Source organism: Hemiscyllium ocellatum, chromosome 39 (genome assembly GCF_020745735.1).
Source record: "Hemiscyllium ocellatum isolate sHemOce1 chromosome 39, sHemOce1.pat.X.cur, whole genome shotgun sequence".
Classification (NCBI taxonomy): Eukaryota; Metazoa; Chordata; class Chondrichthyes; order Orectolobiformes; family Hemiscylliidae; genus Hemiscyllium; species Hemiscyllium ocellatum.
This window is the reverse complement of record NC_083439.1, coordinates 30,047,445-30,074,885: the sequence shown is the minus strand read 5'-3', so window position 1 is coordinate 30,074,885 and position 27,441 is coordinate 30,047,445. Positions and strand designations below refer to the sequence as shown.

General features: G+C 42.8%; 1 protein-coding gene and 1 pseudogene across 1 annotated transcript in view; one reads left to right on the top strand and one right to left on the bottom strand.

The window, feature by feature from the left end:
- The window catches only part of fkbp16 (FKBP prolyl isomerase 16), a 181,349-nt gene that overhangs the window by 927 nt on the left and 152,981 nt on the right, over window positions 1-27,441 (bottom strand). The window contains exons 6-7 of the mRNA XM_060852871.1: window positions 21,030-21,202; window positions 10,141-10,218 (exon numbers count right to left, since the gene is read on the bottom strand). Of these exons, the coding sequence (XP_060708854.1) occupies window positions 10,141-10,218; window positions 21,030-21,202 (251 nt within the window). The remainder of the gene's footprint in view (window positions 1-10,140; window positions 10,219-21,029; window positions 21,203-27,441) is intronic.
- On the top strand, window positions 1,712-1,835 carry LOC132834447 (5S ribosomal RNA; annotated as a pseudogene).

The following is a 27,441-nucleotide window of genomic DNA, read 5'->3' as shown; positions in this document are numbered from 1 at the left end:
CAATTTCTCCTTCTTTGGCCTTGGCGCCAATTAGTTTGTTTGAGAATGAAGTCCTGCAGTAAGTCTTAAACATTAAAGCCACTATGTGACTGAAAACTGTTCTTGTTTTTTTTTGTTACATCTGTGTGCTCCTTCAAGCCTTACGTGTTTCCTGGTAATTCCTCATTTAGTTGTGGCAACATTCCTGACTATCACAACAAGAAGTGAAAAGTCCTTAGGTGAAATGTGGTTTCCCATAGGAATCAATGTTAAAGTCAGGAATGGTTTCTTGTGTACATTTTGTGCCATTACAAAGCAATGCACAGGTTGAAATACAGTACAGTACAGCCATAGAGTCACACAGCATGGAAACCGAGCGCTTAGACCATAGTGGGAATACCAACTATGTTCCCAAACCAAACTACTCCCATATGCTTGCCTTTTGCCTGTATCCCTCCAAACATTTTCACTGCATGAACTTATCCAAATATCTTTTAAATGTTGCCACTGTACACGCATCCACCAATTTCTCTGTTAATTCATTTCCACATCCGAATCAGTCCCTGCGTAAAAAAGATGCCCCTCTTGTCCTTTTTAAGTCTTTCTCCTCTCACCTTAAACTATGCCCCCTAGTTTTGAGTTCCCCTACCGTGAGGAAAAGGCCTTTCTTATTCACCCTCATGATTTTGTAAACCTTGATAAGATAACCCGTCAACCTCCTACACTCCCGTAAAACAAGTCCCAGTCTATCCCGCCTATCTTCATAACTCAAACCCTGCATTCCTGGCAACATTCTGAAAAATCTTTTCTGAGTCCTCTCCAATTTACTATGTTCCAGGAGACCAGAACTGTACACAGCACTCCAGAAGAGACCTCACCAACTTCCTGTACAACCTCAACATGACATCCCAACTCCTATTCTCAAAGGTCTGAGCAATGAAGGCAAGTCTGCTGCACACCTTCTTAACTGCCCTGTCTACCTGTGACACAAATTTCAAAGAACCATGTACCTGAAACCCTAGGTCTCTCTGTTCTACAACACAACCCAGGGCTATTCCATTATTTGTATAAGCCCTGCCCTTGTCTGTGTTACCAAAATGCAATTTATTCATTGAACTCCATCTGTCACTCCTCAGCCCTTTGACCCAATTGATGAAGATCTTTTTTGTAATCTCATATAACCTTCTTCACTGTCCATTACACCATCAATTTTGGTGTCATCTGCAAACTTACTAATCATGCATCCTTTAGACTCATCCAAGTCACTTATATAAATGACAAACAAAAGGGGATCCAGTACTGATCCCTGTGGAATAACACTATTCACAGGCCTCTAGTTGGAAAACAATCTTCCACCACCAACCTCTGTCTCCTATTGTGAAGCCAATTTTGTATCCAACTAGCAAACACTTCCTGAATCCCATGTGATCTAACTTTACTAATTAGTCTACTATGTGGAACCTTGTCAAAGGTTTACTTAACTTCACATAAACAAGGTCTACACCTCTGCTTTCATCAATCTTTTTGCTTACTTCCTCAAAATACTCAAGTGAATTTGTGAGACATGATTTCCCTTGTTGACTATCCTTAATCAGTCCTTGCCTCTCCAAATGCATGTAAATTATATCTTTCAGAATCACCTCTAACAACTTACCTGTCACCAATCGCAGGCTCATGGGTCTACAGTTCCCAGGCTTCTCTTTATAGCTTTTCTTAAATAAAGGTCCAACATGCCTACGGCCATAATATTCTGAACAAAAGCTGCCCGATCTCTCCTGATCTCGGAAGCCAAGCAGGCTCAGGCCTGGTTAGTACTTGGGTGGGAGACCACCTGGGAATACCAGGTGCAGTAGGCTTTAAAAGAGTCCACTGCATTTTGTCATTTATATAAACGGTTTGGATGTGAATAAGGATGGTTAGTAAGTTTGCTGATGACACCAAAATTGGAGGTGTAGTGGACAGCGAAGAAGGTTACCTCCAATTACAACGGGATTTTGATCAGATGGGCCAATGGGCCAAGGAGTGGCAGATGGAGTTTAATTTAGATAAAGTGAGGTGCTGTATTTTGGAAAGGCAAATCAAGCAAATTAATTACACTTATTGGTAAGGTCTTGGGGAGTGTTGCTGAACAAAGAGACCTCAGTTCCTTGAAAATTGAGTCACAGGTAGATAGGATAGTGAAGAAGGTGTTTGGTATGCTTTCCTTTGTTGGTGAGAGCATTGAGTACAGGAGTTGGGAGGGCATGCTGCGGCTGTACAGGACATTGGTTAGGCCACTTTTGGAATATTGTAAGCAATTTTGGTCTCCTTCCTATCGGAAGGATGTTGTGAAACTTGAAAGGGTTCAGAAAAGATTTACAAGAATTGGGCTGGGGCTGTTTTCCCTGGAGCATCAGAGGCTGAAAGAAACTTATAGAGGTTTATAAAATCATGAGGTGCAGGGATAGGATGAATGGGCAATGTCCTTTGCCTCAGGTGGGGGATTGCAAAACTAGAGATTTAGGGTGAGAGGGGAAGAATTTAAAAGGGACCTAAGGAGCAACTTCGGTGTGTGTATGGAATGAGCTGCTAGAGGAAGTGATGGAGGCTGGTACAATCACAACATTTAAAAGGCATCTGAATCAGTAAATGAATAGGAAGGGTTTAGAGGGATATGGGACAAGTGCTGGCAAATGGGACTAGATTAGTTTAGGATATCTGTTTGGCATGGGCAAGTTGGACTGAAGGGTCTGTTTCCATGCTGTACATTTCTATGATTCTATTAGCCACCCTCAAGTCCTCCAGCACCTCACCTGTGGTTGTAGATGATAGAAATATCTCTGCTAGGGGCCTTGCAATTTCTTCCCTAACTTTCCACAATGTCCTGGGATAGACTTGATCATGTCCCGGAGATTTATTCATCTTAAAATTTTCTAAGAACTCTCGCACTTTCTCTCCTGTAACATGATCTATCCTCAGAACATCAATAGTTATTTCCTGGAGTTCTCTAGTCTCTATTTCTTCCTCCACAGTAAAAACTGATGCAAAATATTCACTTAGTATCCCTCCCCCAACCCCTGAGGTTCAATACACAGACATTATCCTGGCTGAGATAAAAATAAATCTCTAAATAGAAAGGAAATGCAGTTTGACAGTTTAGGACATTACTCAGCTAAAACTAACTTCTGAATATTCTTAAATTTAAATGATGTACATTCCTAAATGCCTGCATTTTAAAACAAAATAACAGTTAAATTAAATGCATTTTAAAATATAGAATAAATAGTATATAATTTAATTGCTATAAATAAAATGTTTTAACTGGCCCAACTCCATCTAGTGGCATTTGCTGGTGAACCAACACCAAGCACCAACTACCACTAGGTGGAGCCCAGGACATCAGTCCAGGTTCAGAACAGCTGACAGTAGAGAATGGACATCAGAGAGTTTAAAACTAAGAACAGAGGGTGGAAATGTAAGCTGAAGGAAGTGCAGATGGTGAGTTAGGGGGCAGTTTACAGGTGTGCAAAGAGAGATTGTGAACAGGAGCTGGAGGAAGGTCAGGGGGACTGAGTGTAGGGGTGGACAGACAGGAAAAGGTGGCAGGTCGCTGAAGAAGGCTTTAGCAAACATCGTTGAACTGAAGCTCACAATGTTAAACAAATATATAGTCACTATTTTGTTTTCGCTGTTAACTGAGTCAACCTTATATGAGGATTTAATATAGAGCGGATAAGAATCTGCCCTCATCTTTTCACTTTCTTACAAAACTCAACAAAATTTGTGGCAAGACTAAAGTTTTTGGAAGATTATAGAGCTGAGAGGTTACAAAGCTAGAGTTTGACAATGTGGGATTTTGAGCACATGGATGAGAAAATAAAGCTACACAGTGTTAACTTATCCCTATTACCTGGAGTCTCGTGATAATGTCCATGTAGCACTCAATACTGGTGTCACTAACTTTGCTCATTTTGATAGAATTTTTGTTCAAGTATCTTTCCATGCCATTTATGTTTATGCTAATGGATTGCAACAAACGTAATCATAAACTTGTCTTCAAAATGCGTCATTATGAAGATTTTACTGTGGATTTGAAGTAAAAGCTGGAAAATGAATTGGAAATCAGCCTCTGTTCTGAGGAAGGGTCACTGGATGCAAACGTTAACTCTGACCTCTCTCCACAGATGCTGCTAGACCTGCTGAGTTTTTCCAGTAATTTATGTTTTTGTTGTAAAACAGCCATGTTGAACTGAATGCTGGAGCGATACTGAATGGCTGAATAACTTTTAATTACAGCAATGATCACTTCAACAATACTCCATTGGTTGTAAATTACTGTATTATTGGAAATCCTTTTCTCCTCAGATGCACATGAGGGCTCAATGTGATGTTTCTTACAAAATGTCTGGAATAAATCTGTTCCATAATGAAATAAAAGGCATGAAGGGCAATATTTAGTACTGAGACCATCTTATTTGGTTAGTACATTGTATTAGCTGACAATAGGTGGCACAGTGGTTAGCCCTGCTGTCTCACAGCGCCAGAGACCTGGGTTCAATTCCTGCCTCAGGCGACTCTCTGTGTGGAGTTTGCACATTCTCGCCGTGTCTGTGTGGGTTTCCTCCGGGTGCTCCGGTTTCCTCCCACAATCCAAAAATGTGCAGGTTAGGTGAATTGGCCTTGCTAAATTGCCCGTAGTGTTAGGTGAAGTGGTAAATGTAGGAGTATGGGTCTGGGTGGTATATGGGTTGGTGTGGACTTGTTGGGCCGAAGGGCCTGTTTCCACACTGTAAGTAATCTAATCTAGGAGTTTCTTGCTTCGAGTTAACTTTTGACTGTGCTCATATGGGACTTGCAGAAGTGCAGTTCTCTGAATCTACAGCAGAGGGCAACCGTAACTAATAATTCTTGCTGGGTGTTGTAGCAGGTATTGTCACTAAGCTGTTTACAAGTGGAATGGTAAACTCAGGTTTCCTTCACATTCCACTTCCCTCAGATTGAATTCTGTGAACTTACACTTGGCTGCATTAAATTCCATTGCTCTGTCTCCAATCTATCTTCCTCTCCTTTGAGTATTTGCTCAGCGCCTCCTATTTGTTGGTGTGGTGGATTGAGTGCCTAAATAGAACAAAGACCCGTGGGTACAGGACATCTAAATGTATGCTCTCTCCTTCTAGGGTTTGCAGGTCCATTTCAGAGATTGGAGTGCCCACCTTCATTTTTCATTAAACTGAGGCTTTATTCTCTCTCTGAAATGAATGCGAAGTATCCCAGGGCTCTTTCGAAGAAGAGTAGGACAATTTTGCCTCGCTTGCTGCAAAATTTCATTGCTCAGCTAATGTAATACAAAAAAACAAATGAGCTGGCCATGATAACACAGCTGTTGAATGGGAATTTGTTGACCACTGTGGTTTAAAATTGCAACTGTGACTTGACAACACTTCAGTCATGTTGGAACTGCCTGGAGACGTGAACGATGTTCCATCAGTGCAAACATTTAATAATCCCCATCTTAATCTGCTCACAATAACATTCCACAGTAATTTACTGCAGTTTTCACCACTCAGCTGTATGGAACAATCTACTTCAGCACTAGTTGTTCTGGCTGCCTGAATGCAGTTAAATTTGGGACAAACATGTTGCTATGAAAAATTGTTCCATTCCCCTTTGAAAAAAATTATGGAAAGATGGGACTATCTCAGTTCATGTTTTATTATCCTGTGTACTAATGCATATGTGATTCACTGCCAAAAATAACTCAGTAATACTGCAAGTCCCATGTCACAGGCAAATCTTACTTGAGATCCAATTTCACAGAGGGGTGTTCTGATTTTTACAGAGAAACTTTGATTTTACAAAGAGATGTTGTGAGTTTTAGAGAGAGATGCTGTGATTTGTAAAGAGCGATGCTGTGTTTTTTTTTACTGAACTCATTTGTGGATAGATTACTGAATGTGCAAACATGTTCTATTGCCTTGGTTGTAAGAACATAACCAGTAAAGGTCAGAACATATGTTAAAAGAAATAAAATTATAATCACATGTTTCTAACAAAAGATACCAAGATTGGGTCAAGCCTCAGTCTTGGAACTTTGAAGCTGACATCTATCTTAATGTGAGACCGTGGTTTATGAAGCTATTTAAGATGTGAATTTATTATTGTCTTTATATATGATCTGTCTTTCTCTGGATATTATAACTGCTTAATGTCTGGAATTCCACATCACTATTTGCAGATTTTATTTTTGCTTAAGATAATCCTGCTGGGGTTTTTGGCTCTATTTCCTACCTCTCTTTGCAGTAAACTTTCTTCACAACATTTCAAGCATTCATCTCATACAGATAATGAATTGTCATCTTTGGCATAAACTGCACGCAGTGCAGGGCCTTGGTTCTGTGGTTCCTGCTACAGCACTGCAGTTACATCAAGACTTTCCTTGTAACCTGGTGGAAAGGCATAAGGTAATAACACTTTGTACAGTTCAGGAATGTTAATTGTTCATTCACAGGTCGTAAGTGCTGCTGGCTAGGCCAGAATTCGTTGTAGTTGCCCCTTGAACTGAGTAGCCTGCTCGGCCATTTCAAAGGGCATTTAAGGTTCACCTGGACTGCATGGGTCTGGAGTCACATGTACAATTAACCAGGTGAGAGCAGTTAATTGCCTTCTCCAAAGGCCACTGTTAAACCAGTTGATTATTTACAACAATGGTTACATTCTTTGTTATCCCCTAATGGGCGGTGTGTGAAACTGGCTGGGCCAACACTTATTGCCAGTCCCTAGTTGCCCATGAGAAGGTGATGGTGAGCTGGACTTCACTGGATGTCACTGAGCAGCTTATTGCTGAGTAGCACTGTTGATGACAACTTCCCAAAACTTTACTGGTGATCGATAGTAGACTGATGGGGCAGTAATTGGCTGGGTTGGATTTGTCCTGCTTTTTTATGTACAGGACATACCTGGGCAATTTCCCACATTGTTGGGTAGACGCCAGTGTTGTAACTGAACTGGAACAGCTTGGCTAGGAGAGCAGCAAGTTCTGGAGCACAAGTCTTTGGTACTATTGCTGGAACATTGTCAGGGTCCACAGCCTTTGTGGTATCCAGTATCTCCAACCATTTCTTGATATTATGTGGAGTGAATCAAATTGACTGAAGACTGGTATCTGTGCTGCTGGGACCACTGGGAGAGGCCGAGATGGATCATCCACTCAGTACTCCCGACTGAAGATTGCTGTGAAAGCTTCAGCCTTATCTGTTGCACTGATCTACTGGGCTCTTCCATCATTGAGGACGGGGATATTTCTGGAGGCTTCTCCTCCAGTGAGTTTTTTAATTGTCCACCATCATTCACAACTGGATATGGCAGGGCTGCAGAGCTTAAATCTGATCCATCAGTTGTGGAATCGCTTAGCTCTGTCTATCACTTGCCGGTTACACTGTTTGGAATGTAGGTGGTCCTGTTTGGTGGCATCATCGGGTACCTCTGGTGCTGCTCCTGGCATGCTCTACTGCACTCTCCATTGAACCAGGGTTGACCCCTGGCTTGATGGTAATGGTTGTGAGGTCACAGATTGTTCTGGAGTACAGTTTTGCTGCTGCTGATGGCCCACAGTGCCTTGTGGATGCCCAGTCTTGAGTTGCTAGATCTGTTCAAAGTCTGTCCCATTTAGCATGGTGATAGTGCCACACAACATGATGGAAGTTATTCTCAATGTGAAGGCGGGACCTTGTCTCCACAAGGCCAGTGCAGTGATTGCGTTTACTGATACTGTCATGGACAGATGCTCCTGTAGCCAGCAGATTGGTAAGGATGAGGTCAAGTATGTTTTTTCCTTTTGATGCCCTCACCGCCTACTGCAGACCCAGTGTAGCCGTTAATGTCCTTTAGGACCCGACCAGCTCGATCAGTAATACTGCTGCTGAGCCACCCAGTTGGGGACCGAGTATATTCTGCACCCTTGCTGCTCTCAGTGCTTCCTCCAAGTATTGGTCAGGAGGCGTACTGATTCATGCGGCTGAGGGAGGATGGTATGTAGTAATCAGCAAGAGGTTTCCCTGCCCATGTTTAACCTGAAGCCATGAGATTTCATGAGGTCTGGAGTCAATGTTGAGAACTCCTATTGCAACTGCCCCACCACCACCACCACCACCACTGACTGTATATCATTGTGCTGCCATCTCTGCTGGGTCTGTCCTGCTGGTGGGACAAGACATACCCACGATGGTGATGATGGTATCTGGGACATTGTAAGTAAGGAAAGATTCCATGAGTATGACTACGTCAGGCTGTTGCTTGGCTCATCTGTGAGACCGTTCTCCCAATTTTGGCAGTAGCCCCCAGATATTAGTGAGGCGAACTTTCAGGGTTGATAGGGATGTTTCTGCTGTTGTCTTTACCGGTGTCTAGGTCGATGCCAGGTGGTCTGCCTGGTTTCATTTCCTTATTGAGATTTGACAGCGATTTATAGAATTGAACCGCTTGCGCGGCCATTTCAGCGGGCAGCTGAGAGTCAGCCATATTGTTGTTGGTCGGGAGTCACATGTGTGCCAGAGAATGTGAGGATGGCATCTTTGGACTGTGGGAGGAAACACAGATGTGGGGAGAACGTGCAAACTCCACCCAGACAGTCACCCAAAACTGGAATTGAACCTGGGTCCCTGACACTTTGAGGCAGTAATGCTGCCCCTTTCATTTCCTAAAAGCCAGGTATGTAGTTTTCTAGAAAGCTGCAGTTTATGGTCAATGATGAATGTTGATGGTGAAAACTCAAGGATGCCACAGGGGTACAATGAAGGTAGTTAGATGTTCTCTTGTTGGAGGTGGCCATTGTCTGCCATTTGTGTGAATTGAATGTTACCTAATGCTCAATTGCCCAATCCTGGACGTTACTCGGATCCTCTTGAATTATCAATGAATACCTTCAGTTTTGATGTGTGGAAGATTATTGAGGAAGCAATTGAAAGCATTCAAATCTAGGATGCTACGTGTGTGGCATAGGGACCCTTGTAGTGCAGTGGTAGTGTCCCTATCTCTGAAGCAGGAGGCCTGTGTTCAATTTCCAGCTGCCTCAGAACTGTCAAATGATTTCTCTGAACAGGTTGATTGAAAATATCTCCGTGGGTGGCATAACTGGTGAGAATTGTGTAACTGATGGTGGTTTTATAAATGATAGGAACTGTGTCGTGATGAAAAATTGGCTGGTGTGTGAAAAGGGTATTCAATCTGAACTCGCCCCATTTCGAGCCAATGGGTTCAGTTAAAATGGGGGCTCTGTTAAGTTCAGTCTGAACTCTGTTCCTAAACCAGACTGGAGAACACAGCCGGACTGATATCAGACAGTCTGCAGAAACAACACAATAACCCAAAGATGTAATTGCTAGAGAATGAATAAAGCCAGCGGCTCTGTAGAGACTTTCATAATATTGGAGCAGTCTGGTAAATGCCTGTCTGGTAATAATCCCTTTCTATTACAATGTTTTCAACAATGATCCAAAATAAATGTAAAGTAATAGATTAATGTTTTGTGTCTGTTTCTGTTAGCTTTGCTTGTTCCAATGTCTATTTGTAGCAACATGTCTTGGAGTATATTAAAGTGCTCAGTAATTTGACCTTTGGCTAATCTTGAACTCTGTGCGGATAACAGCTTGTACGTTAAGTGCAGGCAGTCTAAGTAATTCTCCCAGCTTAAGAACCCTGGGGGTGTGCAGAAACAGAAACGATAGACACATTTAGTTTGTTCCAGAGAGTCTGGCTTCTGTGCCATTCTGCTTTACGTGGGATGCAGTTGCTGAATCGGTATGGGAAAAACAAAAACATGCTATTTTGCAAAGTATAAAGCTTGCTCACTGCTCAAAGTTCACAGCTCAGTGCAGATATACTTCAACAACATTGTGGGACCACTTAAATATCCAAGCCAAGATAGTCAAATGATTTTTATTAGTTACTCTAGACTCAAGAGGATTTGAGTCTCAGTGAAGTGCAAAGCATCATCATCACCCAGGAGCTTTGACGTAATTAAATCTGATTGTACAAATACACATTCCCAATCCCCGCTCAACATCTTCTGTTTGGATTAGCACTGTACCCTGAAACATGTCATCTGCAATCTTCTTTGAAGGCAGGGACTAACATCCTTCTGTATATGTGTAAAAGGTTACATTGAGGTTTAATGCATTTATTTACCTTTGTACTTGGTTCAAGTTTCAATGCTCTCTTGAGCGTCTCCATAGCTTCCTCATAGTCACCCCGTTCAGATAACAACTGCAACAAATTGGAAAAACAGAATGAATCATTTTGACTCACCAAAAATAAATTGGTGTGTTTGTTTTGATGGGCAGACTGCGTTTGTATTTTGCCTGGTTAAATGTGTGTGGAAATTTAATTTAAAAAGTCATTTACAATGACTTCAAGGGACTTTTAGAGCCACAGTGATGTACAACTCAACATTGATTATAATCCGGGGTGAGAGAAAGGTTATTAACTGTTCCAGTCAGTCTGTGTTTCTGTCGGTTCATTGCTTGCGTGTAACCAGTTCAAATTCTGAAGCAAATCAACGTGACCCTCTCTCCACCTGCCCCCTCATCCTCACCTCCCCAAAACTCTTAGTTTCCAATTCTTACCGTCGTACATAAGCTTCATCTACAAAGTGTTTAAGTCGAGGAGAATGAAGCCCTGGGAGCCGAAGGGATACATTCAAGCAGCTCAAGGGAAATGGGGAAAGCACTAACTGGAAAACACAGCTATATGGATGTACGCCAGAGGATTGGAGAATGGGCAATGTAATGAATGATTATGAAGCTGTTCTACCTAGAAATGGGTGGCACGGTGGCTCAGTGGTTAGCACTGCAGTCTCACAGCATCAGGGACCCAGGTTCGATTCCAACCTCAGGCGACTCTCTGTGTGGAGTTTGCGCATTCTCCCCGTGTCTGCGTGAGTTTCCTTCGGGTGCTCCGGTTTCCTCCCACAGTCCAGAGATGTACAGGTTAGGTGGATTGACTGTGCTAGATTGTCCTTAGTGTCTGGCAATGTGCAGGTTAAGTGGGTTAGCCATGGGAGAGTTGGGAGGTAGTGGCCAAGTGCTGTTATCACTGGACTATTAATCTGTGGGTTGGAATCCACTTGTTAGAATTTGAATCCAGTAAATAAAGAAATCTGGATATAAGAGTCCCAAAACCCATCTGGTTCACCAATGCCCCTTAGGGAAGGAAACTGTCATCCTTACCTGGTCTAGTCTGCATGTGACTCCATACCCACAGCAATGTGGTTGAATCTTAACAGCACTTGGGGATGGGCAATAAATGAGGGCAGTGACACCCTCATCATGAATCAATAAAATGCTGGGTTACAAGGATAGGGTGAATCTAGGTGGGATGCTCTTCAGAGGGTAAGTGTGGACCTGATGGGCTGAATGGCCTGCTACCACACTGTAGGGATTCTATGTTCTTGTTTCAATAGGTGAGTGTCAGCCAGTAGCTGGACCAGCTGTCTTCTTGTTTTGAGTACAGGCTCCGGAATGACCCTTGAGGGAGGGTAGGTTGTGTGTCAGATTTCTTTCTTTACCCCCCCCCCCCCCCACTTCCTGGATTAGATGAGATTAGAATCCCTAGTATGGAAACAGGCCCTTCGGCCCAGCAAGTCCATACCAACACTCCGAAGAGTAACCCACCCAGACCATTCCCCTACCCTATATTTACCCCTGACTAATGCACCTAACACTATGGGCAATTTAGCGTGGCCAATTCATCTGACCTGCACATCTTTGTGATTGTGGGAGGAGACCGGAGCATCCGGAGGAAACCCCCACAGGCACAGGGAGAATGTGCAAACCCCACACAGACAGTCACCTGAGGCGGGAATCGAAACTGGGTGCCTGGCACTGTGAGGCAATAGTGCTAACCACTGAGCCACCATGCCCTTAGGAAGAGCAGTGTTGTACTTATAAATGGTGCTCTGTCACTTTAGGAAAATACAAGTTCAAGGTGGAAAGTGACCATTGCCCTGAGGTCTGATGGACAGGATTATGCCTGAAATCCCCTAATAGCACCCTCTATCTGTCCCTGTCATTATTTTCCCATCACTACGTGGCTCTGTCTGCCTGGTCTGTGAACTGATGTGGTTTGCTGAACGGTTTTTGTATTCAGTCTATTAAAGTGAGTGGAGTCTGTCCAAAACCATTCTCGTTCTCTCTGACTAATGTGGTTCCTGGATCCAGAGAGACAGAGCCAACCCAGACAGAACCTGCACTAGAAGTGATAGGGTGAAACAGTGACATTTCTGTTAAAGATAAAATCTTCCAGATGTCTACATAAAGAGACAATCATTAAAAGTACTGAAACTAAGACTATATGGCCAAACTAATACAGTTCTGAGTGAAAAGAGCCAGTTTAGCTGGAGGGGGGATTTGCAATGGTCGTGATGAATGTGGATTTTCAGAAAGCTGAAAAAGTTACCACACAAGAGACTATATAAAAAGATTAAGGGGTTTGAAATTGGGCAAAGCTGGCCATTTGATTTAAAAACTATGAGAGTAGCAGCATCAGAGAGTGAGGGTTCAAGGATGGTGCTCAAATGGCTGCAGATTGACAGACATAGAAGCCCTACAGTATAGAATCAGGCCATTCAGTCCATTGAGTCTACACTGATCCTATGAAGAGCAACCCACCCAGACTCACCCTCCTACCCTGCATTTCCCATAGTCAATCCACCTAGCCTACACATCTTTGGACTGTGGGAGGAAACTGGAGCACCCAGAGGAAACCCACACAGACACGGGGAGAATGTGCAAACAGCTGATCACTGAACACATCAATGGAGAGCTGGAGCCAAACATCTCCATGTTTAGATGATTCTAATATGAAGACCCAATTTTAAAGACCAACATGAACTGAAAGGGGTTAACAAGCAATCTGCAATTGGTAAAATGTGACACAATGATTTCAAAGTCATTAAGAGTGCTAAATTTTCAGTGAAAAATATTGGGAAAAATTATACATCGAATGGTCAGGCTTTTTAATGTGAAGGAGCAGAGGAATTGGGCAAGGTTAGATTTGCAAGATATTAAAATACTGTGTCTCAAATGGTTGAGAATGGGGTATATACTGGGACTTCGGGCAGAATTACAGAATCTTTAAACAAAAAAAAAGTTGTATCGTTTATCTGTGTTCATCCTTGGTAAGGTGATAGTTGTATCATGTATTGAAATCCAAGCAAGGGGAAAGGTGTTGTGGATTGAGACATTCTGCAACACAGCTTTCCTGAGGTACTGCCTGGAATGAGGAAAGACTGAGGTGAAACACAGACATGATAAATCTGGGCTGCCGGGTGGGCAGAGAGATGTTTAAAATGACAAAAAAAAGGACACACTGGATAGAGACTGTTTGCTATAACTGTACAAACTGGAATGGGGAGATACACATTGAAAGTTAAACATCAGCAGCAGGAAACAAAGAGAAACATGTCTTGGTCTTGATGAGGTTATACAGCATCCCTTTGGTGGAGAAATCCAGAAAGATCAGCTCAGGATTCACGGTTGCCTCCCAGCGCCAGGGACCCAGGTTCAATTCCAGTCTTGAGAAACAGTTTGCATGGAGTTTGCACCTTCCCCCCGTGTCTGCGTGGGTTTCCTCCGGGTGCTCCAGTTTCCACCCACAGTCCAATAATGTGCAGGTCAGGTGGATTGCCCATGAGGAATGCAGGGTGGGATGCTCTTCAGGGGGTCAGTGTAGACTCAATGGCCTCCTTCTGCTTTGGAGAGAGTCTGTGATCATCTCAAACTTAGAACTAATCTTTTCTGACCGAATGAAAGCGTGCATCTTTACATAAGAAACAGAGTAGATTTGGAACTCTCACCCAGAATTTGGGAAATACTGGAGGTAACCTGAGGGCAAGAAAATAAGGGATGAGGAGAAAGGATGGACTAAGTAGGATTGCGATAGAAATCAGCCAAGATATATCTGCAAACAGCAGAGCCAAAAGGCTGAATGTCAGAAAAAGGCACATTCAGAAAGTTAATATTAAACACTAAGTATGGGGAATAGGGGTACAAGGGCAATCTAGGGAAAAGCAAATGCAGGGCCATATCAGGAAATCTTTAGACAAGAACGATCAACACTTGGAATGAAGGTACAAATACGGTTTCGAAGGAGAAAGACTAAATAAACGATAGGGGTTGAAGGACTATAGAGTGATGCTGTGTGGGTGCCAGAAGATGGGCCAAATGGTCCTCCACATCCAGAATCAATGTGTAAATGTTATCAAATCATGTTCGGGTGAATACAGCAAATCACCAAAGGTGGAAGTGAGACAAGTTCCGTTCTGAGGAGTGACGTGAAAGTCTACTTGGGAGAGAGAAGTCTCTTGCTTAAAAATCAAAAGAACCGTAGACGTTGAAAATCAGAAACAAGAGCAGGAATTGCTGGAAAGGCTCAGCAGGTCTGGAAGCATCTGTGGAGAGAAAGCAGAGTTAATGTCATGGGTCCAGTGACCCTTCCTTAGAACTGACGGTCGGTTGGTTTTTGTGCAGAGAATAGGTGGGTGGAGTAAGGAGTAAATGAGATAGAGCCCAAGGAGAGAGAAGAACAATTGGGCAGACAAAGGAGCGGATAATGATCTGGCTACGAGGATGAATGGGGACAATTAGTGACAAACAATGGGTTGTGTGTAATAGCAGACCATGTGATAACAAGGCCTGGTGTTGGAGGGGTGGGTAAGGACATGGGAGAAGCTCAAGCCCTAAAATTGTTGAACTCGATATTGAATCCAGAGGGTCATTGAGTTCCCAAGAGAAAGTTTCCAAGTTTTTTTGTTTGTTATTGTGGATCACAGTGCCACAACAGAGCAAGTGAAGTTATGACCTCCTGCCAAAGTAACTGATATCAAGCCATGGCTAAAAATCCTTGTAGGTTGTGCTTACTGGGACTCTAACCCTCCTTCAGACAACCTCACAGGGTCAATGGTTCTATTTTTGTGTCAGATGGCTACGGATTCAAGTCTGTAAATTATTAAAGAACTGTCAGAGCAGTTAGCTTGGAACTAAGACACCATCTGGTTTTGATTAACACAGGAGAAAAGTAACTCATCAAAAACAAATCAATTTGTCCAAATGCTCATAAAGTGAAAGATAAGAGACTGAGATTGAGGGATAAACAGCCCAATAAGCCGCAATCTGCCTCCCAACCATATGGCATTTTAAACTGATGTGCCCTGGCATTGACTCCACATGGAAACAGAACTCCAGGCAACAGAGAATCAGGAATGGTTAATATGTCAGTTAATGTGCACTGGATAGGGACAGGAACATCCGTCCGATCAAATTTAAGATTTAACACAAGGCATGATGCATTGATTTGGTTTTATGGTGGGGGGGGAGGGTATTGTGCTCATTTTTCAGAGAAATGTACAGAATAAAAACTGAAAGAACTGCAGATGCTGGAAATCAGAAACAAAAACAGAAATTGCTGGAAAAGCTCAGCAGGTCTGGCAGCATCAGTGGAGAATCCACTACCAGCTGTTCATTCTCCCAGGCTGACCATTATCCACACCTTTCCCTGTCAACTGTTCTTCTCTCTTCTCTCTCTTTAGGTTCTATTTCCAATCTATCATTTAATCTTTACCCCCTTCCTATCTTCTGCATAAAAAACTTCTTTCCTACCCACCGTCAGTTCTGAGGAAGGGTCACCGAACCCATAAAAACATATAAGTGTATGAAGGGAATACATCAGTTAGAAGTGGGGAGGGTAATAGATGCGGACAGGTAAGTGGAGCCGAGTCCATGAAACTCAAACTCAGCCACAAACTTATTAAATGGTGGAGCAGGATCGATGGGTCAGACGGCCTACTCCTAGTTCTTATGTTTGAAGCTGATGCGTAAACTCTGATTTCCCTCCACAGATGCTGTCAGAACTGTTGTGCCTTTCCAATAATTTCTGCTTTTAGAGTCATAGAATCATAGAGATGTACAACACAGAAATAGATCCTTCGGTCCAACTCATCCATGCTGACCAGATATCCCAACCCAATCTAGTCCCGCCTGCCAGCACCCGGCCCATATCCCTCCAAATCCTCCCTATTCATATACCCATCTAAATGCCTCTTAAATGTTGCCATTGTACCAGCCTCCACCACTTTCTCTGGCAGCTCATTCCATACACATACCACCCTCTGTGTGAAAAAGTTCCCCCTTAGGTCTCCTTAATATCTTTCCCCTCTCACCCGAAACCTATGTCCTCTAGTTCTGGACTCCCCATCCCAGGGAAGAGACCTTGTCTATTAACTTTATCCATGCCCCTCATAATTTTGTAAACCTGTATAAGGTTCAAATGCTCCAGGTAAAACAGCCCCAGTCGATTCACCTCTCCCTATAGCTCAAATCCTCCAACCCTGGCAACATCCTTGTAAATCTATTCTGAACCCTTTCAAGTTTCACAACATCTTTCCAATAGGAAGGAAACCATAATTGCACACAATATTCCAACGGTGGCCTAACCAATGTACTGTCCAGCCATAATATGACCTCCCAACTCCTGTACTCAATACGCTGACCAATAAAGGAAAGCATACCAAAAGCCTTCTTCACTATCCTATCTACCTGCGACTCCACTTTCAAGGAGCTATGAATCTTCACTCCAAGGTCTCTTTGTTCAGCAACACTTCCTAGGACCTTACCATTAAGTGTATAAGTCCTGCTAAGATTTGCTTTCCCAAAATGCAGCACCTCGCATTTATCTGAATTAAACTCCATCTGCCACTTCTCAGCCCATTGGTCCATCTGATCAAGATCCCATTGTAATCTGAAGTAGCCCTCTTCGCTGTCTACTACACCTCTGATTTTGGTGTCATCTACAAACTTACTAACTGTACCTTTTATGCTCGCATCCAAATCATTTACATAAAAGATGAAAAATAGAGGACCCAGCACCGATCCTTGTGGCACTCCACTGGTCACAGGCCTCCAGTCTGAAAAACAACCTTTCACCACCACCCTCTGTCTTCTACCTTTGAGCCAGTTCTGTATCCAAATGGTTAGTTCTCCCTGTATTCCATGAGATCTAACCTTGCTAACCATGGGGAACCTTGTTGAATGCCTTACTGAAGTCTATATAGATCACAACTACTGCTCTGCCCTCATCAATCTTCTTTGTTACTTTTCCAAAAAACTCAATCAAGTTTGTGAGACATGATTTCCCATGCACAAAGCCATTTGACTATCCCTAATCAGTCTTTGCCTTTCCAAATACATGTACATCCTGTCCCTCAGGATTCCTTCCAACAACTTGCCCACCACCGATGTCAGGCTCACTGGTCTACAGCATCTGCAGTCATTGTTTTTACTTTTTATATAGTTCCTTGGCTTGTCTTTACCACCCTTCTTAAATAGTGGCACCATATTAGCCAACCTCCAGTTTTCTGGCACTTCACCTGTGACTGTCAATGATACGAATATCTCAGTAAGAGGCCCAGCAATCACTTCCCTAGCTTCCCCACAGTAACTAGGTAGACCTGATCAGGTCTTGGGGATTTATTCACTTTTATGTGTTTCAAGAAATCCAGCACTTCCTCCTCTGTAATATGGGCATTTTTCAAGATGTCACCATCTGTTTCCCTACATTCCATATCTTCCATGTCCATTTCCACAATAAACACTGATTTTGTTTCAGAGAAATGTGTTTGGAGCTACCTATTAGGACCTAATACTCTTTCATGTGTTATCTTTGGGCAAGTGTACTTACTGCAGAGATGAGGTGTAGCCAGCTGCTTGGCTTTTAAGACTGAAAAATATTGTGTGCTGTAATCTCATCAAATACAAACAGCAAGTTTCTGATTAACATTCAGCATTAAGTGTTCTGTCCTTAAAGCTGAGAGGGCTTTGCACTTGTGAAAAACAAATTATAAATTAGAAGAGAGAGGTCTGGTAGGAAAGTTAACACGTGATTTAAATTTACTTGCATTTTTGTCCAAAGATATGAATATCCAACATGCATAGAGAAGATTTTTACATTGGGATTAAAGTTTCTTCAGAAAGCAAGGCAATTCAGCTTCTGATTCTTTTCCCTTCCTGTTTGAATTGGAGAGAGGTCATATGGATTACTTTGTTATTACACTGACCAATGGAAAATTGTGTATTCAATATTTCAACCACATTGTGTGTGAAAAAAGAGTCGCACATTGAAAAGCCTGGCAAGCATCCTTCGTTTGGAAGATTCTTTGTCTTAACATCTTGCTAAATTGTCATTTCCAATCCTACAATTCTAATGCCCTGATACCTGTAAAGACTGTTTGAAATGAGAGAGATGGGTTTCTATGAAGTCTCAGGCAATAAATGCTTGGTGGAGCAAGCGAGGTCTGCAGATGCTGGAGATCAGAGCTGAAAATGTGTTGCTGGAAAAGCGCAGCAGGTCAGGCAGCATCCAAGGAGCAGGAGAATCGAAGTTTCCGGCATGAGCCCTTCTTCAGGAATGAGGCTTGGGCTCATAAATGCTTGGTGACTATGTCAATGAATTGATACAGTGCCCACATTCAGCACACACAAACCAGGAAACTTGTGGTTAAATTAGGCCTCAGGCCTTGGATCACATCTGCCTAAAATAGTAGCTGGAGAGCCTGCAGCAGCAAATGACTTTTTATCAAAGGCCAAAAGGCCACCTGCCTCCTGACGGTTTGGAGACGGGATTAGGGCAGTGGCAGTGGGATCAGGTTTTATTCAGGAAAGTATCACTAGTTGGCGGATGTTACTTAGGCCACAGAGCTGGATGCTGAAAGAAACATGAGCTGGGTAGGCCCAATGTCTGCTATTGTGAGGTCTCTGTTAAAGACAAAATACTGTGGATTCTGGAAATCTGAAACAGAACATTGGAGAAACTCAGCAGGCCTGGCAGCATCTGTAGAGAAAGATATACAAGACTTGAAACATTAACTTTGTTTCTCTATCCACAGATGCTGAGTTTCTCCAGGATTCTCTATGTTTCTTTCATTCACTGTCTGTTGATATTTGCAAGGAACATAACTTTATTTAAGTTAATTTCAACTTAATTCAGGTTAACTTCTGGCAAAACATTATTCCTTGGAATGTGGCAAGTTGGTGTCTGAAATTGAACATTTTATGCCCATTTTATGCCAGCTAAATAGCAGCAAACAGTGCTTACTCCACTATTTTTTAGTTTAAGGAGGGCGTGTTAAGCTTTCTCTAGAAAGTGATAATGACAAGTGATCTCTAAGCGTGAAACATCTGCGGACGTACAAACAAAATCCATTTAGTTCTCCATCAATCCTGGGGACAGTGCTTGAAATTACAAGTGAAGGGAATCACCCAACATGGTTGTGGTTTGATAAGAATAGATGAGAACCCGTTAGTTCAGATGAGGCTTTGATGCCTCTAAACCTGAAGTGAGTCCAAAAAGACAGCATATTTTCTCAAACAGTGGTTCATTCTTAACTCTTACTCATTGCCTGATGCTGGACTGGGTGAATAGATTAGATTAGATTACTTACAGTGTGGAAACAGGCCCTTCGGCCCTACAAGTCCACACCGACCCACCGAAGCGCAACCCACCCATACCCCTACATTTACCCCTTACCTAACACTACGGAGAATTTAGCATGGCCAATTCACCTGACCTGCACATCTTTGGACTGTGGGAGGAAACCGGAGCACCCGGAGGAAACCCACGCAGACACGGGGAGAACCTGCAAACTCCACACAGTCAGTCACCTGAGGCGGGAATTGAACCCGGGTCTCTGGCGCTGTGAGGTAGCAGTGCTAACCACTGTGCCACTGTGCCGCCCACAATAGAAGTGTGCAAATGCCAAATATATTGGTATGATGTTCCTTTCCCCTTCCTTTCTGCCAGGATTAAAGGCAGGGGAGTGGGACTAGCTGAGATATAACTACCGAGAGCTTGCACAGATGCAGAGGACTGAACGGCCGCCTCCTGAGATATAGCTGATCTATGATTCCCTAGCTAGTGGAGAAGTGATTCATTCAAATAGATGGGTTAACCTTCTGTAGTGAGGTCAGCCAGGCGGGCCTCATAGAACTGAGGAAGGGTTAGTCAACCTGAAAACGTTAACTCTGATTTCTCTCCACAGATGCTGCACACCAGCTGAGCTTTTCCAGCAATTTCGATTTTTGTCTCGAATATGAGTTCCCTGATTGGGACTGTTGACCTGATCCAATTATGGAGTCCTGGCTGACAGATATAAGCAGGAGTGTCAGAGGTACTGTTCGTTGTGAGAGCTGGCTCTGAGGGAGCTAGATCAGTGTTAAGGATTCTCCGCATGTTAATAAAAGGTGAGTTGGTGACAGGATACCAGTCTCAATAGAGTCTTTTTTAATTCATTCACAAAGATGTTGCTGGCTGGACCAGAATTTATTGTCCAACCTAATTGCCTAGAGGGCAGTTTAAGAATTACTCATATTGCTGTTGAGCTGAAAATATGTTGCTGGAAAAGCGCAGCAGGTCAGGCAGCATCCAAAGAGCAGGAGAATCGACGTTTCAGGCATGAGCCCTTCTTCAGGAAAGGCTCATTCCTGAAGAAGGGCTCATGCCCGAAACTTCGATTCTCCTGTTCCTTGGATGCTGCCTGACCTGCTGCGCTTTTCCAGCAACACATTTTCAGCTCTGATCTCCAGCATCTGCAGTCCTCACTTTCTCCTCATATTGCTGTTGGTCTGGAGTCACATGTAGTCAAGATTAGAGTGGTGCTGGAAAAGCACAGCAGGTCAGGCAGCTTCCGAGGAGCAGGAAAATCGACATTTCAGGCAAAAGCCCTTCATCAGGAATGTTCGAATCTCGCATGGCAGATGTTGGAATTTGGATTCAATGAAAACAAATCGGGAATGAAAAGACCAATGATGGTCATGAAACCATTGCTGATTGTTGGGAAAACCCATCTAGCTCACTAATATTTTTTGGGGAAGGAAATCTGTCATCCTTACCTGGTCTGCCTACATGTGACTCCAGCTGGAATTCATTGATAAATGAAGGGAAGAAAGAGCTTCACGCAAATGGGAAAACCCACACAAAGTGAATACACGCAATAAGGAAATGCTGGTGGGGAGTTGTCGATACTCAACTTTTCCTTTCCTGAACAAAGCTTTCACATTATTGGGGTCCAGCTGCAGCACAGCGTTACTGGAGGCAATCACCTCATCTTGGAGCTCCAACTTCAGCTGGGCAGCTGCCAAGTTGTTCAGACACTTCAGCCCGTCTTCCTGCAATTCTTCTGCTTCCTGAGCGCTGGGATTAGCTGAAATTTGAAAACAGCAGAGACATTAAAAGACTAGAAATAGAAAGTAGCATCATAGTGATGTGTCCCACAAGGAAAAGCCAGTAAATCAGCTATCCGACTGGATTTGTATACCTCAAAATGGAGCTTCGGTGTGACCAATACATTTATTTTCAACTATTGCTGTTTTCTTTCCTTCTGGCTTGCTGCTACTCCAACCTATGGCACTCTGTAGTTAACAAAGTGTGTTTTCTATTGTAATGTTTCTGTCAGATTTTTGTGTCAGCTTTTCCCATCCTAATTTCCTGTGGGCACATTTAAAATTGAAGCTTCAAATGTCATATTGTAATAGCAGTGTGTCGTGGGATTTCCATTTGTCATTTCTCAGTTCTGCTAATTAGAGTTCAGTAGAAGCAATGTTGCTTTTCTTTCCCCCCCAATATTTCCTGTAAGTTGTGTGACTTTTCTACTTTCTCTTTCTGAAATGTTGTCTGAAATCAAGTTTTCAATTTTCAGGATCCGTTGTTGCGTTCAAGTGGGAGTCCTGGGCCCACCCACACCACCCCTGTACCCCATGTCACAGTCTGAAGGCTGCCTAATTGTGGCCCCAGACTTGGAATGCAAGAAGCTTACGTTGATGCCAGGATCCATCAGGAGAAGTAGGTACTGCTGAGGCAGGTAAGAGGCTGTGATAGTGTCTCAGTACGCAATGCTCTCATCTATCTGCATTCATATCATCAAATAAAGAGATCTGGAGCCAGAAGGGCCATTGGGAATGGAGGCAAAATTACCCTCTGGGAACAGACACAGGAGGTTATGCACTTTCCTCTTCTGGCTGTGTCATTAAGACATGGAGTCTTTGCCTCCAATGGCCCTGGTCTCCCTCATTAGAGCTGGTGACCTCCATATGAGTCAGCGGACCTATCCAAAATTGAATGAGCGCTGATGTCATGGTCCCTAAGCAGGGTCTCATTTGCCACAATTGTCTATATCTGTAGAGTGGGTAGAAACCAGCTTGTTCCTGGAGGCAGGAACACATTGTAGAACTATCCTGGAGTGGCTCCTCCTTGATCATGATAGCCTTCTCCAATCCTGTGTCACCAGAGCTGGGAAAATTCAGCTCCAAGTATCTCCTTGGTGCTGTGGTAATAACCTCACCACCCATGGATTCATGTTAAAACAACATTGCAGATCTTAAACATGTACTGAAGGCTGACATGTCTGCATCAAACAGAATGCTGGATGATCAGAGGGGCTGATTCTTTGACAATACATTAAACCGTTGGTTATGTTCAAATAGATGTTAAAGATCATTTAAATCATAAAAAAAGCAATACAGTTCACCAGATGATGTGATCAAAATTTATCCTGGAATGCAACATCACCAAAACCAATTTAGTTAGTCATTTCTCTCACTACTGTGTGCAGATAACTACAATGATTGACCACATACAAACCCTAACTACTTTTCAAATGTATTCATTAGATTTGGGTGTCTCGTGGACTTGAAAGTGCCACGTAATTGCAATTCACTTTCTATCCCGTAGTATCATTTTACTAGTTTGTATTCACGTCCCTTTGTGTTGCAGTGCTGTCTAGAATTAGGATTAGCTCAGGATTACCTTTTTCTATTCCACATAGTATTTTAAGTACAGTCAAGAGGATTCTTAATGATCCCACTTCACAGCTGAAGTGTTCCAGTCTTAGGGGAAACCACTGTTTCTCACCACTTCCAAAGTTTGAGTGCCTCTCCCTCACAACTTGTTGATCAGAACCGAAAGCACTTTCTGGCTGGATGTTCAGCAAATCTTTATGCAGCTTGAGTATGTAATATCAGAGTAACACACTGCAGATTCAGCGAGACTCCTCAGCATTAAGAATACAAATTCATCGGACTGCTCCATATTCTCACCTAGTTGGGAAACCTTTCACTCCCTTGCTTATCAAGAATCCATTCGATTCTGCCTTAAATATATTCAAAACCACAGCTTCCATCAGCTTTGGGGAAAGTGAGCTTAAAAACCTCACAACTTTCTGTGAGAAAATGCTTCCCCTCATCTCTGTCTTAAATGGATAACACTTGTGTGTTTTAACAAATTGATTGCATTGTGTAACATAAATGAGGTGAAACAAAGTTTGTTTTAACTGGCACCTAATGAACCAACATCTTTAATGATTATAATAACCTCGAATACCACAAGATTTACTGTATTATTCTGCCCAATTATTACAGTTTCTAAAATGTATTTACTGCGATGTGTTGTTCAATCAAATGGCCACACGAAATGTCTACAGCTGATTCGATTTCGAGTCAATGATCTACCACAATGTCTGAGGAGCCAGTTGCGAAGACTCTGATACTAAGTTTTATTTATGCTGTGGGTGAAGTGATGTTTGAACCCCCTGCACTACATTTCTATTATTTGGTGTGTGTTTTACATTGATTATGTGGATCTCTTGATTCTCTCCAATATTTGATCAATTAGTACACTCCTGGTCCCAGAGGTGCTGGATGTTAAAAAAGTGTACTGTACATGGATTCTGTTTAATTGAAGATCTCTGGTGGTCTTATTTATCTTCTAAACTAATGCATACGGTAGAGAATCCATAGCCATGGCTTGTGCCTTTAATGCTGCAGTGCAGCGATCCTACATCCAGTCCTCATGTGACAACATGTGGGTACTTGAAGCATTTCCAAGTTGATCTTTCAAAGGGATATCACTCCAAAATTGATCATGGAATGTATTTTTTTCCAAAGACATCTCTTGAATGCTACAAGCGAAAGCACATAAGCTTTGGGCAATAGCAGTTATACTCAGATAGGAATTGTAAAATTAACACATATGGAAGTCAAAGAGTTCATATATCATTTTGATGGTCTGTCATACAAATGAGGAATGTGGAGGATCTCTGGTGGTTTTAATTACAGCTAAACTAATATATACAATACAGAGTAATCTCCAGACACAGCTTGTGCCCTAGGTACTACAGTGCAGAGGGATTGTAGTCTGTGACAACATCTGGGTACTTGGCTTATTTATGTGTTAAGTTTCTAAAAAGAACATCACTCCAAAGCTGATAACACAACCGTCTTATTTTTTAAACTATGACTCCTGGTTCTAGAGTCTTCCACAAGAATTCTTTCTACATTTATTGTATAAAGACCTCTTGGTATCTTACGTGTTTCAGTTAAGTTGCCTCTTACTCTTCAACCTTTCCTGATCTGGATATTAAGATTTGCTCCTTCGAGATCCTTATCTGAACTCCCACCAAGTCTGAATTGCATTATCATACTGGGTGATGCTTCAGGTACTCCTCATGTTAACCTTTTCACACCCTTACACCCTTGAACAACAACGGTGAGTGGAGGAATGTGTGAGTGTGTGGCACAGTGGGGCTGGGTTTGGGATTACTCGGGTCGCTGGGTTAGTTGGGTGGGTGGGGTAGGGTAGTCAGTCAGTGGGTGTTTGGGTCAGATGTTGGAGGGGGGAGGATGTTGTAGCCAGGCAGGTTGGAGTTTGATGGGTCTGAGGATTGTCAGGACAAGGTTCTTGGTTTGCTGCTCAGTTTAGTAACACTGGCTAACCATGGAGTTAAGTATAAACCAGTGCTCCACCTCCTGGATAAATATCCAGCTACGTGCCTGACCCAAGTCTTCAGCTTGGGCTCAGTATTGGAGGAATTCTGGGTACTGGAAGTCAGTTAAAACTTCCTGGGCAACTTAATTTCTCCGTGTTTCAGGATATCCCCAGGGTCCTGATGGGCTTCTCCCAACCTACTTATATTTTGAAAATCCAGAGACTGGAAGAATTGGATGATCTACTTTTCTCTACCTGACTGGCTGAGTATTTGCACCGTTTTCTGGTTAAGTTTGCTCAGTGGGTGATTTTTCTTTTATAAGTTCTTTCCTGCAATGGTAACTGTCAATTGAGGCATTCAAGAGTGCATTGGGTAATTATTTGGACGGAAATAGAGTACAAGAGGATGGGGAAAAGGTAGAAAATTGTCACTATGTGATAGAACCATTGAAATGATACAGTACAGAAGGTGGCTGTTCAGCCCATCTTGTCCATGCTGACCCAAATGTGCTTTCTAATCGTTATGGTGCTCCTTTGAAGAGCTGGTGGAGGCATGATGACCAAATGACCTCATTTTATGCTGTAACCATTCCCAAATTCTGTGTAAAGTTTATTGATCACTTCCAGAACTCCTCAAGCTCTGCCTTTTCAATTCCATCCATTCAGCAGATTCCTACACTCCTTCCAATGAATTACATAAATTAGCAGTGGAAATGGTGTTGTCAGTTTTGAAGGACCTGATCTACCCTGGCAATGGTTAACAGCATTCAGTGTTGAGTGAAGATGGGATGTGAGGATGACAGTTAATGATCTCTGAAGCCTTGGAATAGCTGAGTCCAGCAGCTGGGAAAACTCAGTTTGAATCCTGGCAAATTTATTTCCCAGTCGCATCCAGATTTGCAAGGCCTATGTATTTCATTAATACGAACTTTAGTGCAGGGTAAAAATAACTATTGAGCTCTTACAGTGTCCCTACCTCTGGGCCAGAAGATCTGGTTTCAATTCCCACATGTTCTTTAAACTTTCTAAACTCATCAGGATGGAATCAGTTGGGATGGAGGTGAGGTGGGCAGGTAGACTAGAGGCTGTTGCGGGGAGGTGCATCCCTGGTATGAATTGGAAACAAGTCCCTGGACTGAAGGTGAGTCCCTGGACTAGAAGCAAGTCCCCAGGAAGGAGGTGGGGACTGGAGGCCATTGAGAGGAGGTGTATCCCTGGTGTGAATTGGAGGGAAGTCTCTGGACTGGAGGTGAGCCTCTGTACTGGAGGCAAGTCCCTGGGCTAGAGACAGGGGACTGGAGATTGTCATGAGGAGGTGAGGCCTAAAGTTTCGAAGCCCAGTGTGGTCTGGAGATTTGGCCTAGAGTGGGCCGGAGGCTGGGTGCACAGACTGAAGTGGAAGGACTGTAACTGGGTATCATCTTTTTAAGTTTTTCCTTTTATTATTATCTGAGACAACTTTTTTTTTCTGATTTATACCAAATAATTTAGTATCTGTACCTAAGTATCTTCTACCTAAGCTGATGCCATAAGTGGCAACTTGTAAACTTTTCACTGTACTGATTCGAGTACATGTGATAATAAAGCAAATTCATTCATTGATTCATGTCCAGACATGTTTCATAACAGTTTGATTAAGAATATCTAAAAGGGAATATTGGGAACAATACCCACCAACATGCACGTGAGATTTTTGCTAAGCCTCATCACTCATTTGTCTTTATAATAAAGGTTCCATATCTCCTCTGATTGACTCAGTCAGCAGTTAGCTGCAACAAATTAAACACATCAGTCACACATAATGGGCAGGGGGCCATAGAAAACAGAAATGCCTCACTGAGGTTGTCAGACTAGTTAACAGGCTTCAATATCGCCTCAAAGGTGGAGGAACTTAAACTCTTCCAACAAAAACTACTCACGATTAACTTTCCCACAGTTTACTTTCCCTGTGCTGACATGTGACAGCTAAGAACAATATGAAAGGGGGAAAAGCATTAAAGTTATATAAGCTCTAAGTATTTACCGGGTGAAACATAGAGAGATGAACAGCCTAATCAGGCATTTGCAACAGACTGCAGGTTTAATAATCTCATCCACGCTCCCCTGATTTTATTTCTGCAGTGATTGTAACAAGGTCAGCCAGGTGGACCCCATAGAATATGTGTTCCCTGATTGCGGCTGTTAATCTGGTCTAATCAGGGGTCTGTGGCTGACAGATATAAACAGGAGTAACTATCACTGGCCACTCGGGTGTGTCTTTTCTTCCTGGTGGTGGAAACTGAATAAAGATTAAAAAAATAAACAGGAGTAAGCCCAGGTGTCCCTTGAGAAGGAGCACTCAGTGTCTACTAATACACTCGAGATTTTCAGGGAGAAGTGGGCACCATGAGGTGTGGACTGTTTTAGTTCCCCCTCCAACTCTATTTTGATTTAGTCCCTGCCTTCCCTTTTCACTTTTCGATCACCCAGAATTGCTCTTTGTTGAGAAAAGTTCTGTTTGCCACTGGCCCACACGAGTGTTTCCATTCTCCCTGGTGGTGGAATATAAATAAAGATTTATGTACTTGTTGTTTTTCGCTGTGTCCTACACCTGCACACACACGAAATGGGTGCTGGGGAAAAATAAGCGCTATCGCTGTTAGGTGGTAGTATGAGGAAAAAAGGGAAAAAAACAGACAGAAA